The sequence below is a fragment of the Macaca fascicularis genome, chromosome 7 (assembly GCF_037993035.2).
Source record: "Macaca fascicularis isolate 582-1 chromosome 7, T2T-MFA8v1.1".
NCBI lineage: Eukaryota > Metazoa > Chordata > Mammalia > Primates > Cercopithecidae > Macaca > Macaca fascicularis.
Genome location: NC_088381.1, coordinates 162,084,150 through 162,102,882, shown reverse-complemented (window position 1 = coordinate 162,102,882; position 18,733 = coordinate 162,084,150). Strand labels below are relative to the sequence as shown.

General features: G+C 40.9%; 1 protein-coding gene across 2 annotated transcripts in view; it reads left to right on the top strand.

The window, feature by feature from the left end:
* The first annotated feature begins 5,755 nt into the window (after positions 1 to 5,755).
* DDX24 (DEAD-box helicase 24) overlaps positions 5,756 to 18,733 on the top strand; it is a 29,859-nt gene continuing 16,881 nt past the window's right edge. For both annotated transcript variants that reach the window (XM_005562093.4, XM_045396915.2), the window contains exons 1-2: positions 5,756 to 5,847; positions 7,178 to 7,894. In XM_005562093.4, the coding sequence (XP_005562150.3) occupies positions 7,183 to 7,894 (712 nt within the window). In that variant the 5' untranslated portion in view covers positions 5,756 to 5,847; positions 7,178 to 7,182. The remainder of the gene's footprint in view (positions 5,848 to 7,177; positions 7,895 to 18,733) is intronic.

The window sequence follows — 18,733 nt, the reverse complement described above, 5'->3', positions numbered from 1 at the left end:
GTTTAAGCTAAAAAATGGAATCCAACCACTCTAGGACCCACATACGATAGGCCTCATATTGTAATCACGTCTACTTCCACTGCTGTTAAAAGTTGCAGGTGTCACACCTTAGATTCACCACAGCCGGCTGAAACCAGTGGCAGCAGTGATTCCCGACGATAACCAGTGGATTAACCAACAAGACCCAGATCACTCCATCTGAATAGTCCTACGGCAAAACCCAACTACCGGTAAGAAGGACAATTGCCCTGCTCTGACCACACCAGAGGCTGGTCAGTCTACGCATGGCTGAAGCTTGAGGATCCTGCAAGCTCTGCTCTAGTCACATCCTGGAAGCTGACTAGTCAACGCACAGCCGAAGCTAAGAGGACCATCTCCGGATAAGTAAATGTGAATACAATTTATAAGCCTAGTTATAATTCTGTCAATACTGATTGTTTTGTTGTTATGTTGTCATTGCAAATGCTGCAAATGTCTATGCCCAGAGGGAGGTTTGCACGCCCATGTGTAGTATAAGCATGTTTCTACTACATACACTGATGTTGTTACCATTTCTGCCTATGCTACAAAGTGAGAATTCTTTAAAAGATGTCCACACTGTGTACATACTACCTGGGTAAGAAATACCGTCGTCAAAACTCTACTGTACCGTACTTACTATAAATGTACAGGAACCAAGTTAAAAACCTACACATACAACCAGAAACAGTCTGCAATAGTTTAATACAAGACAGGCTTAGCAGGGGCAGCCCTAAACATCAGTACAGAGAACCACAAATCGGATGCCCAGACTGTAACATTCAGTGGTCAACGCTAACACAGCTCCAATATTTATATTCAGGAAGGACTGCTCTGCAAAGTAGTATGTAAACCAAACCAAACTGTAAGACAAGAACATGCAATCCTTTAAATTTTACTATCTTAAAGCCAGAGCTACCTTTTTGGTATACAGGACAGACATCACTACTACGAGTTGATACACAAGGAGCAGGCCTTGGAGTTCCACTACTAATTGTGAAAAAGACTAGAAGGAATCAAATGTGTCCAACCCCGCAATTCCGAGTCCATAAGTCATTCTACAAGCATTTTGATCAGTCAGCGCCTGAGCTTTCCCATCAACCAAAAACTTATTTGCTCAACTAGCTGAAAACCTAGCTGGCAGCTTAGAAATTTCCTCATGCTATGTATGTGGAAGAACTAATATAGGGGACCAGTGACCATGGGAGGCTAAGAAATTAATGCCACAAGATAACTTCACTTCGCCTAACCCTGCCAGTAAACCAACAGCCTTAGCTAGTGTTTGGTTGTTAAAAATGTCCATAATTGGAAAATACTGTATTGCCCGTTGGGGAAAGGCTTTCACAGAGGCAGCAGGACAAACAACCTGCCTAGGGCAACAGTATTATGATGAGACTAAAACAAAACTCTATGGAGAAACACCCAGAAGACTCCTACTTAGCAGATCCAAACCCTTTCTCTTGATTCTCTCCTCTAAGCCACTCTTGGTATCAGCTAGAGGCTCCAAATGCTTGGAAAACGCCCTCTGGCCTATACTCAATCTGCGGAGCATGGGCACATCGGCAACTGCCGGCTAAATGGGCAAGGGCATGTGTGTTAGAAACAATCAAGCCATCCCTCTTTTGAATTCCTCTGAAGCAAGGGGAACTCTTAGGATATCCAGTTTATAAAAAAAAATAAAAGAAGCATAATCACAGCTAGAATGCGCAAGTTGGCCCATGTTCCAGTTCAGACTTGGGCCGGATGGTCTCTGGATTCCTTGTTTAGAAGATGGTTCTCAACCTTTGGAGGATTCAAAACCCTCATTGGTAGGTTTATTTTTGACATCTGCCTCAGCCTTCCTTGCTTTTTACCCCTGTTTATTAGGAGTATTCACTTAACTATAGATGCAGTAGTAACGCGGCACACTACCACAAATTTCATGGCATTAACCAAATATTAGTCACTACCAGGAGAAGCAGCAGCTCAGCTCCATGAAGAGGTGGCAAATAGTAGTGCTTTCTATTAACACCTTTGTTATAAAACACACCAAAGGGGGGAAATGGAACAGGAATTAAAAGAAATTAAGAACTGTGTAAGCAAAAACTCAATTGTATGTAAGAAAACCCAATTCCCCCTGAGGAAGAGAAAGGGCTGGAGTCCTTTAAAATTAACTGCCTGTTTTTCTTTCTGAGGCTAGTGAGTCTTATCTCTCCCTTTCCCAGGCATTGTGAAGACTCTGTTTCTCTAGCTGTGTAGCTGCAAGGTCACTAAACAGATAATCTCAAGTCGCAAAACATGTTGTTCTTTGAGAAGTAAAAAATAATGTAATGCAGGTCTCAACTGAATAGCTTTGTTTCTCGCTTCTGTAATATGCTTTTGCCTGCACAAATCTCCCCCCGCCCCACGAAGGTTGCTTGACCCTTTGCTCAGGGCTCAGTCCTTTGGATGTTAATCTGACTGGGTTAGTGCACCTAAATAATTAATTCCTCCTCAACCCCTCGGTCTCTCTGATTCCTTAATTATCCCACAGCAGCATGAACATGGCTCACTGTAGCCTCGACCTCCTGGGGTCAAGCAATCCTCCTACTTCAGCTCCCTAAGTAGCTGGGACTAAGGGTGTATGCCACCAAGCCCAGTTAATTTTTGTATTTTTTGTAGAGACGGGGTTTCACCATGTCACCTCGGCTGATCTTGAACTCCTGAGCTCAAGCGATCCACCCGCTTGGGCCTCCCAAAGTGCTGGAATTACAGGTGTGAGCCACCGCACCCCGTTAATGTTATGTAGCTCTGAGTCAGGTCTGAGCTCTGTAACATTAGCTGTATGACTCTGGCAAATTAATCGTCCTGCGTCTGTTTTCTCATCAGTAAAAGAAGAATAACATTAAAATAGTTTATTTTAACTACTTTTTAAAATTAAAATATTGAGAAGAAGGAAAAAAAATACCTATGTTCCCACTACTATAAAGGAACCTTTGCCATCATTTTGCTCTTGGTTGGCATCTCCCCCTCCCCCCTTTTTAAAAATGAAAATTGACTCTATTTCTTTCCTTCTTTCTTTTTCTTTTTTTAAAGATGATGTCTTCTATGTTGCCCATGCTGGACTCATACTCCAGAGCCCAAGCGATCCTCCCTCTTCAGCCTCCTAGATAGCTGGGACTACAGGGATGTGCCGCCATACCTGGCTTAAACCAATTTCTTTTTTAATTCATAATTTTAAATCAAAACAATTTACTCAACTCTTTATTTTGAAGTTTTAAACCTCAAAAAAGTTGAAAGAATAGTACAATGAACACTCACGTACCCTTACTCTAGCACCAAGAATTCACCAATTATTAGCATTTTGACTGTGTCCCCCTCTGCCATAATATACTTTTCCTTTTTTCTGAAATCAGCTGATTGATTAGGGTGGTGGTTGCTGAAAGGGGAGGTGCTGTGGCAATTTCTTAAAATAACACAACAATGAAGTCTGCTGCATGGATTAATGCTTCCTTTCATGAAAGATTTCTCAGCAGCATGTGATGCTGTTTGATAGCATTTTATCCACAGTAGAATGTACAAAATTGTAGTCAATCCTCTCAAACTCTGCCACTGCTTTATCAACTAAGTTTATGAAATATTCTAAATCCTTCATTGTCATTTCAACAGTGTTCCCAACATCTTCACCAGGAATAGATTCTATCTCAAGAAACCACTTTCTTTGGTCATACATTAGAAGGAACTGCTCATCATTCAAGTTTCTCATGAGATTGCCACAATTCAGTCATATCTTCAGGCTCCACTTGTAAATTTAGTTTTCTTGCTATTTCCAACCACATCTGCAGTTACCTCCTTCACTGAAGTCTTGAACCTCTCAAAGTCATCAATGAGAACTGGAATCAACTTCTTCCAAACTCCTGTTAATTTTGATATTTTGACCTCTTTCCATGAATCACAAATGTTCTTAATGATATCTAGAATAGTTAATCCTTTCCAGAAGGTTTTCAATTTACTTTGCCCAGATCCATCAGAGGAATAACTATCTATGGCAGCCATAGCCTTACAAAATGTATCTTAAATAATAAAACTTGAAAGGCAAAATTACTTCTTGATCCATGGACTGAAGAATGGATCTTGGTTCGCAGACATGAAAACAACATTAATCTCCATATACATCTCAATTAGAGCTCTTGGGTGATTAGGCACATTTTCAATGAGCAATAATACTTTGAGAGAAATCTTTTTTCTGAGCAGTAGTCCTCAACAGTAGGCTTAAAATATTCAGTGAACCATGCTATGAACAAATGTGCTGTCATCCAGGCTTTGTTGTTGCACTTACAGAGCACAGGCAGATTATACTTAGTGTAATTCTTAAAAGACCTAAGATTTTTAGAATGGTAAACACGCACTGGCTTCAATTTAAAGTCACTAGCTGCATTAGCCTCTAACAAAAGAGTGAGCTTGGCCTTTGAAGCCAGACATTGACCTCTCTAGCTATGAAAGTCCTTGATGGCATCTTCTTCCAATAGAAGGCTGTTCTGTCTACACTGAATACCTGCTGTTCAGTGGCCACCTTCATCAGTGATCTTACCTAGATCTTGGGGATAACTTGCTGCAGCTTCTCCATCAGCACTTGCTGCCTCATCTTACACTTTTATGTTTCTGGAGACAGCGTCTTTCCTTAAACCTCATGAAATAATCTCTTCTAGCTTCAAACTTCTATAGCTTCCTCACCTCTCTCAGGCATCACAGAACAGAAGAGAATCAGGGCCTTGCTTTGGATTCGGTTTTGGTTTTAGGGGATGTTGTAGCCGGTTTTATTTTCTATCCAAACTACTAAAATTTTCTCCAAATCGGCAATAAACAGTTCCACTTTCTTATCATTCATGTGTTCGTTAGCGTAAAATGTTTAATTTCCTTCAGTAGCTTTCCTTTGCATTCACAAACTGGCTAACTTTTTTGGTGAAACTTTCAGCCTAGCTTTCAGCCTATCTTGCCTTTTGACATGCCTTCCTCACTAAGCTTAACCATTTCTAGCTTTTGAGTTAAAGTGAGAGATGTGCGACTCTTTCTTTCACTTAAACAGTTAGAGGCCCATTGTAGGGTTATTAATTGACCTAATTTCAATACTGTTGTGTCTCAGGGAATAGAGTCCCAAGGAAAGGGAGAGAGAAGGGAGAACGGCCTGTCAGTGGATTAGTCTGAACACACACAACATTTATCAATTAAGTTTGTCGTCTTATATGGGCACAGTTCATGGCGGCCCCAAACAATTACAATACAAGGAACACTCATCACAGGTCACCCTTGTAGCAGAATACATCTCCCTACGATGGACGCGTACGTCCTCTTTCGGGAACGCCCCACTCCGTCTACGAAGTAGCCGCACTTTCGCCACTTTACTTAATAAACTTGCTTTTGCTTTGCTATGCGGACTCGCCCTGAATTATTTCTTGCGCAAGATCCAAGAACCCTCTGTTGGGGTCTGGATCGGGACCCCTTTCTGGTAACAAAACTACACCAAAAATAAAAGAAAACACGTTACTGTGAGGTACCTGACAAAGTCTCTAGTCGGAGGGAGCACACAGAACCTCACCTTCTGTGGCCTTTCCCTAAGCGGGGAGGAGCAGAGCTGGAAGAGGAGGGGCCAGCGCCCCAAGCCAGCTCTCCCATCAGCACAGCTTTGGTCCGCGAGGCAGCCAATCAGATAGCTGAGTTTGCCATAGGGGTGGGACTTCCTCCGCAGCGCGCACGAGTACGTGTGTGGAGGTCCCGCCCCGGAACTGCGGTTGCTTCTGCAGCTGAGGTACAGCGGCGGTTTCTGAGGCTCCTGACCGGCGACCAACGGAGCTGCCGTGGCGTCTTCACACGGTGAGTACCAAAACGAGCGGGGCTGGAGCGGACCCTGGAGAGGGGCTGAGGCCAGGAACCCGGGTTCCTATTCGCAGGTCTCTCTGGGCCGGTGGGTTCCCGGGTCCAGAGAGGGCGCCCGCAGGCCCAAGCCGTCCAACCGAGCTGCGTGCCATGGTCCCCGCGCCTTGGGCTCCTTGTCTGGGCATCAGGGCCTGACGGCCTCGGCTTCTCGGTTTCGTGCGCGCGTTCGTGCCTGAGACAAAGCGAGAGCGCCGCGCGAGACCGGCGTCACGAGGAAACAGAGGCCCTTCTACTCTGCCTGACGCTCCCCGTGTCCTCGCCCGGTTCCTCGCGTGGCACCCCCCGCCCTCTCCTCGCTGAACCCCGCGTGTTTTTTTTGCCATGGCGCAGCGGGTCCGGCGGGCACCGTGTGCGAACGTGCTCTTCTCGCCGGGCGCCATGCTCAGCGGTTTTTGACGTGCGTCACTTTTTCGTAGTGGCGTATAACGATTCTGTGGGACAAATGTCCTCGTTATTCCCATTATGCAGACGGGGAAATAGAGACTCAGAGATGGATACGTCCACCGCAGAGCCACAGCTGACGAGTGGTGGATCCGGATTTGAACCAAGATTTACCTTGGTCTTTTTCACGGAACGTGTTGTCTTCCTTCGGCTTTCTGAAAAGGAAAAACCTGGATCGAGTTCCACCCAAACGAGTTGGGCCTAAATGGCCTTTAAGCCACTTAAAATATGATGAAAAAGCTGGATGGGTTTTAAGACGCTTGGCAAAGGAAGGGATGGTAGAGCAGGCATTTGCTCTCTCAGGCAAGGCTTGAGAAGGAAGCAAGCGCAATACGCTTTTAATAAAGCTCACCCCTCCTGCCCCCACAAGAAAAACCCCTCAGATTCTTACTCTGCCTTCAGAACGGCTTATGTGTGGCAGGCTTCATCCTCCGTGCTTTACATAATTTCCTTTATTTACACAAAATATACAACTTAGATATTGTTAGGTACTCTTCCCCCTTTTTATAGATGAGAGCACTGAAGTTCAGAGAGGAGTGGGTGGCACTATCCAAGGTCACACACGCAGTAAGTGTTGAATTTGGAATTCAAACCAGGTCTAGCTCATACGTCTTTGTTCCATCACATGTGTACCCTGTGTTTCGGGCAAAGCTGTCTGTTCTGTGGTATTTCCTTCTTTGTTCTTCTCTAGGTAGGAGCAACTGTGTGATAGCCGTCTTTGTATCCTCAGTTCTTTGTAGGGCCTAGTTGCTTAGAAAATATTTGTTGCATCAGAACCCTCTGCTTCTCAGACACCAACCTAATAGAACATGTATCTCCTTTTCAGCAACCATGAAGTTGAAGGACACAAAATCAAGGCCAAAGGCATCAAACTATGGCAAATTTCAGACAAAGGGAATCAAAGTTGTGGGAAAATGGAAGGAAGTGAAGATTGACCCAAATATGTTTGCAGATGGACAGATGGATGATTTGGTATGCTTTGAGGAATTGACAGATTACCAGTTGGTCTCTCCTGCCAAGAATCCCTCGAGTCTCTTCTCAAAGGAGGCACCCAAGAGAAAGGCACAAGCTGTTTCAGAAGAAGAGGAGGAGGGAGAGTCTAGCTCACCAAAGAAAAAGATGAAGTTGAAGAAAAGTAAAAATGTAGCAACTGAAGGAACTAGTACCCAGAAAGAGGTTGAAGTCAAAGATTCTGAGCTGGAGGCCCAGGGAGATGGCATGGTTTGTGATGATCCGGAGGCTGGAGAGAAGACATCAGAAAACCTGGTCCAAACTGCTCCAAAAAAGAAGAAAAATAAAGGGAAAAAAGGTTTGGAGCCTTCTCAGAGCACTGCTGTTAAGGTGCCCAAAAAAGTGAAGACATGGATTCCTGAAGTTCATGATCAGAAGGCAGATGTGTCAGCTTGGAAGGACCTGTTTGTTCCCAGGCCGGTTCTCCGAGCACTCAGCTTTCTAGGCTTCTCTGCACCCACACCGATCCAAGCCCTGACCTTGGCACCTGCCATCCGTGACAGACTGGACATCCTTGGGGCTGCTGAGACAGGTAAGGGCAACTCCGGCCAAGGCAGGATTGCTTCTGGATTGAGCCCATAGCTACTAATAAGCCAGATAATTGGGAGAGAGAAGAATGTTGAGAACATAACCACAAAAGCAACGCTGAATAAAGGTGTTTAGAAGTCAGCCCCCTCTGGTTTGAAATATGCTTTTCCTGAATGGTACCCTAGCCATCACTTTTATCTCTCTCAGCTCTGTAGACCCCATTATCAACCAAATGGAGATAACAGTTTCTACCTCTTGCATTGCTGTGAGAGTTAAATGCTACAGTAAGCTAAAGCTTACACTGTACATTGGAAGTGGTCTGCAAATGGTAGTTTCTCCTGTTCTTGAGCCTTTTCTGAATGACTCATAGGGGTAAGGTAAGGCTAAGATCAGCCCTCTGGAGAGGTCGATCTTCATAAGTATAAGGAAGAACTGTCTAATTCTCAGGAGTTGTGCAAAGGTGAAAAGGGTTGCTGCTTTGGGAGTTGATGAATTTCTTGTCATTGGAAGGATTTGAGTATGATGGATAGTCATTGGGTGGATTTTGTAAACAGATTCAGCTATGACGTGACTGTTAGGACTAGGCTGTGTGAGGTTCCTGCAAGACTTTTGGAAGCAACGACAGGTTGGCTTTGCTGGATAACTAGACTACTGACTTGGGGGAGGAACTAGTACTGCCTGGAACTATTGGTCTGTTTAGACCAGCAGTGTCCGTTAGAAATACATATAGTCATCTCTTGATATCCATGGAGGATTGGTTCCAGGACCTCCCTTGGATACCAAAATCCAGGGATGCTCAAGTCTGATATAAAATGGTGTAGTGCTTGCATATAAGCTATGCACATCCTCCTGTATATTTTAAATCATCTCTAAATTACTTATAATACCTCATACAATGTAGATCTTATGTAAATTGTTACACCGTATTGTTTAGGGAATAATGACAAGAAAAGTCTGTACGGTGTTTAGTACAGATACAGTTTTTTTTTTACCCCCTGAATATTGTCGATCCCCAAGATGCAGAACCCACGGTTACAGAACGGTGATTGTATAGTGTAAAATACATGTGTAATTGAAAATTTACTAGGAGCCACATTTTTTAAAAGTTAAAAAAAACTAGTGAGATATTTTACATTTTCTTACTAAATTTTTAAGTAATAAATTACTTAAATTTTTAAACAATTTTAAAATTTTAATTAATTTTTAGTAATAAATTACTAAACTTGCAGCACATGTCAGGTTAGAGTAACTACATTTTAAGTGTTCAATAGACACGTTGTGCTTTGGGTTTCTGGAACAGTGGTCAGGAAACTCTTGATGAGGTTCTGTGACAGTCATATAGGTGGAAGAGTGAGGAACCCAAAGGAAAGGGGAATGGAGATTACAACTTAGAACATTTACTGAGCATTTAAGATGTGTCATGCACTGTGTTAAGTGCTTTATGTTGATGAGGTCGGTTGTCACGACCACCCTGAGGTAAGTACCATTATTCCCATGTTACAGATGAGAAAACTCAACCTCACAGAGCATAGACAGCTTCCCTAAAATTACACGACTGAAATGGTAGTGTCTGGATTCCAGGCTAGTTCTGTGTGTTGTTAAGCATTCTGCTACACTGCTTTGATATGTGCAGCAGAGTCCTGGAAATGAGTCCCTGGAAGGCAGAAACAAGGTTTATTTGAGCCATTGTGGCCAGAGATTGACATTTGGATTTATACCACAGTTCCTGTCAGGTTGTGAATCTACAAGTCCAGAAATCAAAACGACCTGGATAAGTCATCCATTTGGGGCTGTGAACAGACCATTGCCCATGCAATAACGAATAGAACCTTAAACAATGTGGGGATTAGGGGCACCGGTGCCCCATGCAGTCAAAAATCCATGTATGATTTTGAACTCCCCCCAAACTTAAAATAGCCTATTTTTGGCTGGATGCCTTACAGAAAGCATAAGCAGTCTATTAGCATATATTTTGTATTATATACTTTATTTTTACAGTAACATAAACTAGAGAAAAACTGTTACTAAAATCGTAAGGAACAGAAAATGTGTTTGCTATTCATTAAATGGAAGTGGATCATCATAAATGTGTTCATCTTCATCTTTACTGTGAGTAGGCGGAGTAGAAAGAGGAGGGGTTGGTCTTGCTGTCTCAGGGGTGGCTGAGGTGGAAGAAATTATGTGTATAAGTGGACCCCCACATTCAAATTTGTGTTGAAGAGTCAACTGTATATCCATTACCCCCCAAAAGATGCCCTGGTTTTTTTTGTAATCCCTACCTCCTTCAGTTCTTGTTCCTCCTCAGGCAACCACTGATAGGCTTTCTTAGGCTTTCTATCACTATAAAGTAATTTGCATTTTTTTCTTTCACACACACACACACTCACTCACTCTCACTCTCTCTCACTCTTCTCTCTCCCCCTTTTTTTTTTTGGTTTTTTTTTTGGAGATGGAGTCTCACTCTGTCACCCGGGCTGGAGTGCAGTGGTGCAATCTCGGCTCAGTGCAACCTCCGCCTCCCGAGTAGCTGTGCCCGCCACCATGCCTGGCTAATTTTTTTTCATAGTTTTTGTAGAGATGAGGTTTCACCATGTTGGCCAGGCTGGTGGTGAACTCCTCACCTTGTGATCCGCCCACCTCAGCCTCCTAAAGTGCTGAGATTACAGGCGTGAGCCGCCACGCCCGGCCCTATACTCGGTCTTTAATTTTATTTTAGACTTTTAAAATTTTAGTATTATTTACTTGTCATTTGAATTTGCATTTCCCTAGTGACTAGCAATGTTGAGCATTTTAGCATATGCTTATTTGTCTATTCAATTATTTTACCCATTTTAAAATTGGGATGTTCTGTTGTAGAGTTTTGGGGTTCATTGTGTATTCTAGATACATGTCCTTTATCAAATGTGAGATTTGCAAATTTTTCTCCCAGTTTGTGGCTCACCTTTTCATTCTCTTAACAGTGTTTTTCAAAGAACAGAAGGTTTTATTTTTATGAAATCCAAATTAGCCTTGTCTTTTATGAATTTATGATTTTGGTGCCTTTGGTATTTTATCTAAGAACTCTTTGCCTAATTCAAGATCACAAAGATTTCTCCTGTGTTTTGTTCTAGAAGTGTTAATAGACTTAGGTTTTATGTTTTGGTCTCCAGTCATTATTGAGTTAACTTTTATTTAGAGTGAGAAGTATGGATCAAAGTTTGTGGGTTTTTCCGCATATGGCTGTCTAATTATTTCAGCACCATTAGTTGAAAAACTATTCTTTCTCCACTGAGTTGACTTTGCGTCTTTGTTGAAAGTCTGTGACCATATAGGTATGGGTCTTCCTCTGGAGTCTTTGTTTTCCGTTGATCTGCTTGTCTAGTCTTTATGTCAGTTTCTTACTCTCTTGGTTATACTAGCTTTATAATAAGTCTTAAAGGTAGTATAAGTCTTCTTTGTTCTTTTTAAAAGTTATTTCGACTGTTGTAGGCCCTCCCTACAACAGTTTGCCCTCCCATATGGATTTTAGAATCCGTTTAATCAATTTCTACAAAAAAAGGAAGCTGATACTTGGATTGGGATTCTGTTGATTACAGAGCAAATTGAGGATAGATGACATCTTAACAATATTGAATGTTCCAGTCTATGAATATGGTATCTCTCCATTTCTTTAGGTCTTTAACTTTTCTTAGCAATGTTTTATAATTTTCAGTATATAGATTTTTCACATCTTATGTTAGATTTATCCTTAAGCATTTTGTATTTTTGATTCTATTGTAAATGGTAATTTAAAATTTTTTATTTCCAGTTGTTTGTTGCTAATAAGTAAAAATATGATGGATTTTTGTATATTGATCTTGTGTCCTGCAACTTAGTACCACCAAGTAGTTTTCTGAGGATTCCACAGTATTTTCTGCAAAGATGATCATTATCCTGTCTTAGATGCCTTTTATTTTTCTTGTTGTATTGCAGTGGCTAACACCTTTAGCAGAATTTTGAATTGTAGTGGTAAAGTGAGCATTATTGCTTTGTTTTTGATCTTTTGGGGAAGACATTTAGTCTTTCACCAATAAGTCTGATCTTAGCTGCAGGTTTTTTGTAGATGGTTTTTATCACGTTGAGGAAGGTCTCTTTGATTTCTCATTTGCTGAAAGGTTTTATCAGGGATGGATGTTGGATATTTTTCAAATGGTTTTTTACTGCATATATTGAAATATGTGGCTTTTCATTTTTAGTCTGTCAGTATGATGAATGACATTTTCAAATACGAAATTAGACTGACATTCCTGGGATAAACTGAACTTGGTCACAATATACCAATGTATTTATATATTGTTGGATTTGATTTGCTAAAATTTTGTTGAGAATTTTTGAATTTAGGTTCATGGGATATTTGTAGTTTTCTTGTAATGTTTTTGGTGTTGGAATCAGTAATATAGCTTCAGAATGATTTCTGAAGTATTCTGTTCAGTTTTCTGAAATAATTTGTATAGGATTGACATTTTATCCCCAACTTAAATGTTTGGTAGGATACATCTGGGCCAGCACTTGTCTTTGTAGGAAGATTTTTGACTACAAATTTACTTTGTTTAATAGATTAGAGATATTTGTGTTAGTTATTTTTTTTTCTTTTTCTTTTTTTTTTTTGTTTGAGATGGAGTCTTGCTCTGTTGCCCAGGCTGGAGTGCAGTGGCGCAGTCATGGCTCATTGCAGGCTCTGCCTCCCAGTTTCACGCCATTCTCTTGCCCCAGCCTCCCAAGTAGCTGGGACTACAGGCGCCCGCCACCATGCCTGGCTAATTTTTTGTATTTTTAGTAGAGACGGAGTGTCGGAGTGTCACTGTGTTAGCCAGGATGGTCTGGATTACTTGACCTCGTGATCCGCCTGCCTCGGCCTCCCAAAGTGCTGGGATTACAGGTATGAGCCACTACGCCTGGCCTCTTTATTTTTTTCTTGAGTGACAATTTTCTACTTGCAGTTCTTCTAGTTTTTGTTTCATGTATTCTGATGATCAGTTTATGTGAATAAATGTTTTATGGATTAAAACATTAGATTGTTGTTATATCCTCTAAATGAATTGGCTTCTTATCATTATGAAATGGCCCTCTTTCTCTTTGGTAATATTTTTTGTTCTAAAATGTACTTTGATATTGATGCAGCCAGTCCAGCTTTATTGATTAATGTTAGCATGGTGTGTGTTTTTCCATAGTATTACTTTCCCTTATTTATATCTTTATATTTAATGTGAATTTCTTATAGGCAGCATATAAATGCGTCTTGCTGTTTAATCAGACAGTTTCTGTCTTTCAGTTGAATTATTGAAGCCAGGCATGGTCACTCACATCTGTAATACCAGCATTTTGGGAGGCCAAGGCAGATGGATCACTTGAGGCCAGGAGTTCGAGACCAGCCTGGCCAACATGGCGAAACTGTCTCTACTTAAAATACAAAAAAATAGGCGGGCGTGGTGGCACGTGCCTGTAGTCCCAGATACTTGGGGGGCTGAGCCACAAGAATTGCTTGAACCCAGGGAGTGGAGGTTGCAGCGAACCGAGATCGTGCCACTGTACTCCATCCTTGGTGACAGGATCTCAAAAAAAAAAAAAAATTATCAAGTTATTGAAATTATTTATGTTTAATGATTATTTGTAATGGCTGGGTTTATGTATTTATTTTTTGACTGATAGCATACCTGATTTATTTTTTTCACATTTCTGTTTTTTAAAATTTTCCTTTTCTGTGTTTAGATGTTTATTTTTAAAATTTATTTTTCCATAAGTTATTGGGGGTACAGGTGGTATTTGGTTACATGAGCAAGTTTTTTTGTTTGTTTGTTTGTTTTTTTGAGACGGAGTCTTGCTCTGTCACCCTGGCTGGAGTGCAGCAGTGCGATCTCGGATCACCGCAACCTCCATCTTCCGGGATCAAGCCGTCTTCCTTCCTCAGTCTCCCAAGTAGCTGAACTACAGGCATGTGCCACCATGCCAGGCTAATTTTTGTATTTTTAGTAGAGACTAAAAATACACCATGTTGGCCAGGCTGGTCTTGAACTCCTGAACTCAAGTGATCTGCCTGCCTCGGCCTCCCAAAGTGTTAGGATTACAGACATGAGCCACCGTGCCAGTTTAGTGGTGATTTGTGAGATTTTGGTGCAGTTACCACCCGAGCAATATACACTGCACCATATTTGTAGTCTTTCATCCCTCACTCCCCTTTCATTCTTCCCCCCAAGTACCTGGAGTCTGTTGTATCATTCTTATGCTTTTGTGTCCTCATAACTTAGTCCTGCATATCAGTGATAACTAGGATGTTTGGTTTTTCCATTCCTGAGTTATCTTGCTTAGAATAATAGTCTCCAGTCTCATCCAGGTCACTGCAAATGCTGTTAATCCATTCCTTTTTATGGCTGCGTAGTATTCTGTCCTAAATATACCACAGTTTCTTTATCTACTCGTTGATTGATGGGCATTTGGGTTGGTTCCACGATTTTGCAATTGTGAATTGTGCTGTTATAAACATATGTGTGCAAGTATCTTTTTCGTATAATGACTCCTTTTCCTCTGGGTAGATACCCAGTAGTGGGATTGCTGGATCAAATGGTAGCTCTCCTTTTAATTCTTTAAGGAATCTCCACACGGCTTTCCATAATGGCTATACTAGTTTACTTTCCCACCAAGTGGTGAAAAGTGTTCCTTGTTCACCACATCCATGCCAACATCTGTTTTTTTGTTTTTGTTTTTGTTTTTGTTTTTGAGTCAGAGTTTCGCTCTTGTTGCCCAGGCTGGAGTGCAGTGATGCAATCTCGGCTCACTGCAACCTCTGCCTCCTGGGTTCAAGCAGTTCTTCTGCCTCAGCCTCCCAAGTAGCTGAGATTACAGGCGTGCGCCACCATGCCCGGCTAATTTTGTATTTTTAGTAGAGACGTGGTTTCTCCATGTTGGTCAGGCTGGTCTCAAACTCCCGACCTCATGTTATCTGCCCGTCTCAGCCTCCCAAAGTGCTGGGATTACAGGCATGAGCCACTGCGCCCGGCATTCATTCATTCATTCATTCATTCGAGTCAAAGGCTCACTGTGTTGCCCAGGCTGGAGTGCAGTGGCACGATCTTGGCTCACTGCCACCTCCACCTCCCGGGTTCAAGCGATTCCCCCGCTTCAGCCTCCTTAGTAGCTGGGATTACAGGTGCCTGTCACCATGCCCGACTAATTTTTGTATTTTTAGTAGAGATGGGGTTTCATCTATTGGCCAGGCTGGTCTCGAACTCCTGACCTCAGGTGATCTGCCCACCTCAACCTCCCGAAGTGCTGGGATTATAGGCGTGAGCCACCGTGCCTGGCTGCCAACATCTACTGTTTTTTGATTTTTTGATTATGGCCATTCTTGCAAGAGTAAGGTGGTATCGCATTGTGGTTTTGCTTTGCATTTCCCTGATCATTAGTGATGTTGAGCATTTTTTCATGTGTTTGCTGGCCATTTGTATATCTTCTTTTGAGAATTGTCTATTTATGTCCTTAGCCCACTTTTTGATGGGATTGTTTTTTTCTTACTGATTTGTTTGAGTTTGCTGTAGATTATGGATATTAGTCCTTTGTCAGATGTATAGATTGTGAAGATTTTCTTGCACTCTGTGGGTTGTCTGTTTAGTTTGCTGACTGTTCCTTTTGCTGTACAAAAGCTCTTTAGTTTAATTATGTCCCAGATATTTATCTTTGTTTTTATTGCATTTGCATTTGGGTTCTTGGTCAGGAAATCCTTGCCTAAGCCAATGTCCAGAAGGGTTTGTCCAGTGTTATTTTCTGGAATTTATATAGTTTCAGGTCTTAGGTTTAAGTCCTTAATCCATCTTGAGTGGATTTTTGTATAAGGTGAGAGATGAGGATCCAGTTTCATTCTCCTATAGGTGGCTAACTAGTTATCCCAGCACCATTTGTTGAAAAAGGTGTCTTTTCCCCACTTTATGTTTTTGTTTGCTTTGTCGAAGATCAGTTGGCTATAAGTATTTGGGTTTACTTTTGGGTTCTCTATTCTGTTCTATTGGTCTTTGTGCCTATTTTTATACCAGTATCACTCTGTTTTGGTGACTGTGGCCTTATAGTATAGTTTGAAATCAGGTAGTGTGATGCTTCCAGATTTGTTCTTTTTGCTTAGTCTTGTTTTGGCTATGCAAGCTCTTTTTTAGTTCCATGTGAGTTTTAGAATTGTTTTTTCTAATTCTGTGAAGAATGATGGTGGTATTTTGATGGTATTGCATTGAATTTGTAGATTGCTTTTGGCAATAGAGTCATTTTCACAATATTGATTTTACCCATCCATGAGCATGGGATGTGTTTCCATTCATTTCTGTCATCTATGATTTCCTTCAATAGTGTTTTGTAGTTTTCCTTGTGGAGGTCTTTTGATTCCTTTGTTACATTCCTAAGCTTTTTTTTTTTTTTTTTGGCAACTATTTTAAAAGGGATCGAGTTCTTGATTTGATTCTCCATTTGGTTGCTGTTGATGTATAGAAGAGCTACTGATTTGTGTACATTAATCTTGTATCCGGAAACTTTGCTGAATTATGAGTTCTAGGAGCTTTCTGGAGGAGTCCTTAGGATTTTCGAGGTAAACGATCATATCGTCAGCAAACAGTGCCAGTTTGACTTCCTCTTTACTGATTTGGATGCCCTTTATTTTTTTCTCTTGTCTGATTGCTCTGGCTACGACTTCTAGGACAGTGTTGAAGAGGAGTGGTGAGAGTGGGCATCCTTGTCTTGTTCCAGTTCTCAGAGGGAATGCTTTCAACTTTTTCCCATTCAGTATTATGTTGGCTGTGGGTTTGTCGTAGAAGGCTTTTATTACATTAAGGTGTGTCCCTTGTATGCCGATTTTGCTGAGAGTTTTAATTGTAAAGGGATGCTGGATTTTGTCTGATGCTTTTTCTGCATCCATTGGGATCATGTGATTTTGGTTTTTAACTCTGCTTACATGGTATAACACATTTATTGACTTGCATATGTTAAACCATCCCCGCATCCCTGGCATGAAACCCACTTGATCATGGTGATTAACTTTTTGATATGTTGTTGAATTTGGTTAGCTAGTATTTTGTTAAGGATTTTAGGATCTATGTTCATCAGGGATATCGGTCTGTAGTTTTCTTTTTTGGTTGTGTCCTTTCCTGGTTTTGGTACTAGGGTGATGCTGGCTTCATAGAATGAATTAGGGAGGGTTCCTTCTTTCTCTGTCTTGTAGAATAGTGTCAAAAGGATTGGGAACAGTTCTTCTTTGAATGTCTGGTAGAATTCTACTGCAAAACCTTCTGGTGCTGGACTTTGTTGGTAATTTTTTAATTACCATTTCAGTTTTGCTGGTTGTTATTGGTATGTTCAGGGTATCTGATTCTTCCTGACTTAAGCTAGGAGGGTTGTTTTTTTCCCAGGAATTTATCCATCTTTTCTAGGTTTTCTAGTTTATGTGAAGGTGTTCATAGTAGCCTCGAATGATCTTTTGTAATTTCAGTAGTGTCAGTTGTAATATCTCCTGTTTCGTTTTTTAGTGAGGTTATTTTGATTTTCTCTCTTCTTTCTTAGTTAATCTTGCTAATGTTCTATCAATTTTATTTATCTTTTCAAAGAACCAACTTTTTGTTTCATTTATCTTTTGTTTGTTTGTTTGTTTGTTTGTTTCAATTTCATTTAGTTCTGCTCTGATCTTGGTTATTTCCTTTCTTCTATTGGGTTTGGGTTTGGTTTGTTCTTGTTTCTCTAGCTCCTTGAAGTGTGACCTTAGATTGCCTGTTTGTGCTCTTTCAGACTTACTGATGTAGCCGTTTAGGTCTATGAACTTTCCTCTTAGTGTCACCTTTGCTGTATCCTAGACGTTTTGATATGTTGCATCGTTATTGTCATTCAGTTTGAAGAATTTTTAAATTTCCATCTTGATTTCGTTTTTGACCCAATGCTCATTTAGGAGCAGGTTATTTAATTTTCATGTATTTGCATGGTTTTGAAGGTTCCTTTTAGAGTTGATTTCCAGTTTTATTCCACTGTGGTCTGAGAGAGTGCTTGATGTCATTTCACCTTTCTTAAATTTATTGAGGCTCGTTTTATGGCCTGTCATATGGTCTGTCTTGGAGAAAATTCCATGCACTGTTGAATAGAAGTGTATTCTGCGGTTGTTGGATGAAATGTTCTGTATATATCTGTTAAGTCCATTTGTTCCAAGGTGTAGTTTAAATCCATTGTTTCTTTGTTGACTTTCTGTCTTGATGACCTATCTAGTGCTGTCAGTGGAGTATTGAAGTCCCCCACTATTATTGTGTTGCTGTCTGTCTCATTTCTTAGGTTTGTTAGTAATTGTTTTGTAAATTTATGAGCTCCAGTGTTAGGTGCATATATGTTTAGGATTGTGATATTTTCCTGTTGGACAAGGCCTTATGCCATTATATAATGTCCCTCTTTGTCTGTTTTAAGCACTGTTGCTTTACGGTTTGTTTCGTCTAATATAAGAGTAGCTACACCTGCTTGCTTTTGGTGTCCATTTGCATGAAATGCCTTTTTCCACCCTTTTACTTTAAGTTTATGTGAGTCCTTATGTGTTAGATGAGTCTTCTGAAGGCAGCAGATAGTTGGTTGATGAGTTCTTATCCATTCTGCAGTTCTTTCTCTTTTAAGTGGAGCATATAGGCCATTTCCATTCAATGTTAGTATTGAAATGTGAGGTACCCTTGCATTCATCATGCTCTTTGTTGCCTGTGTACTTTAGTTTTGTTTTTTCTTTTTACTTTTTAACTTGTATTTCTGCGTCCTGTGTGATTTTTATTTTATACTTTAAAGAGGTTGTTCTGATTTGATATATTTCCAGGGTTTGTTTCAAGATTTAGAG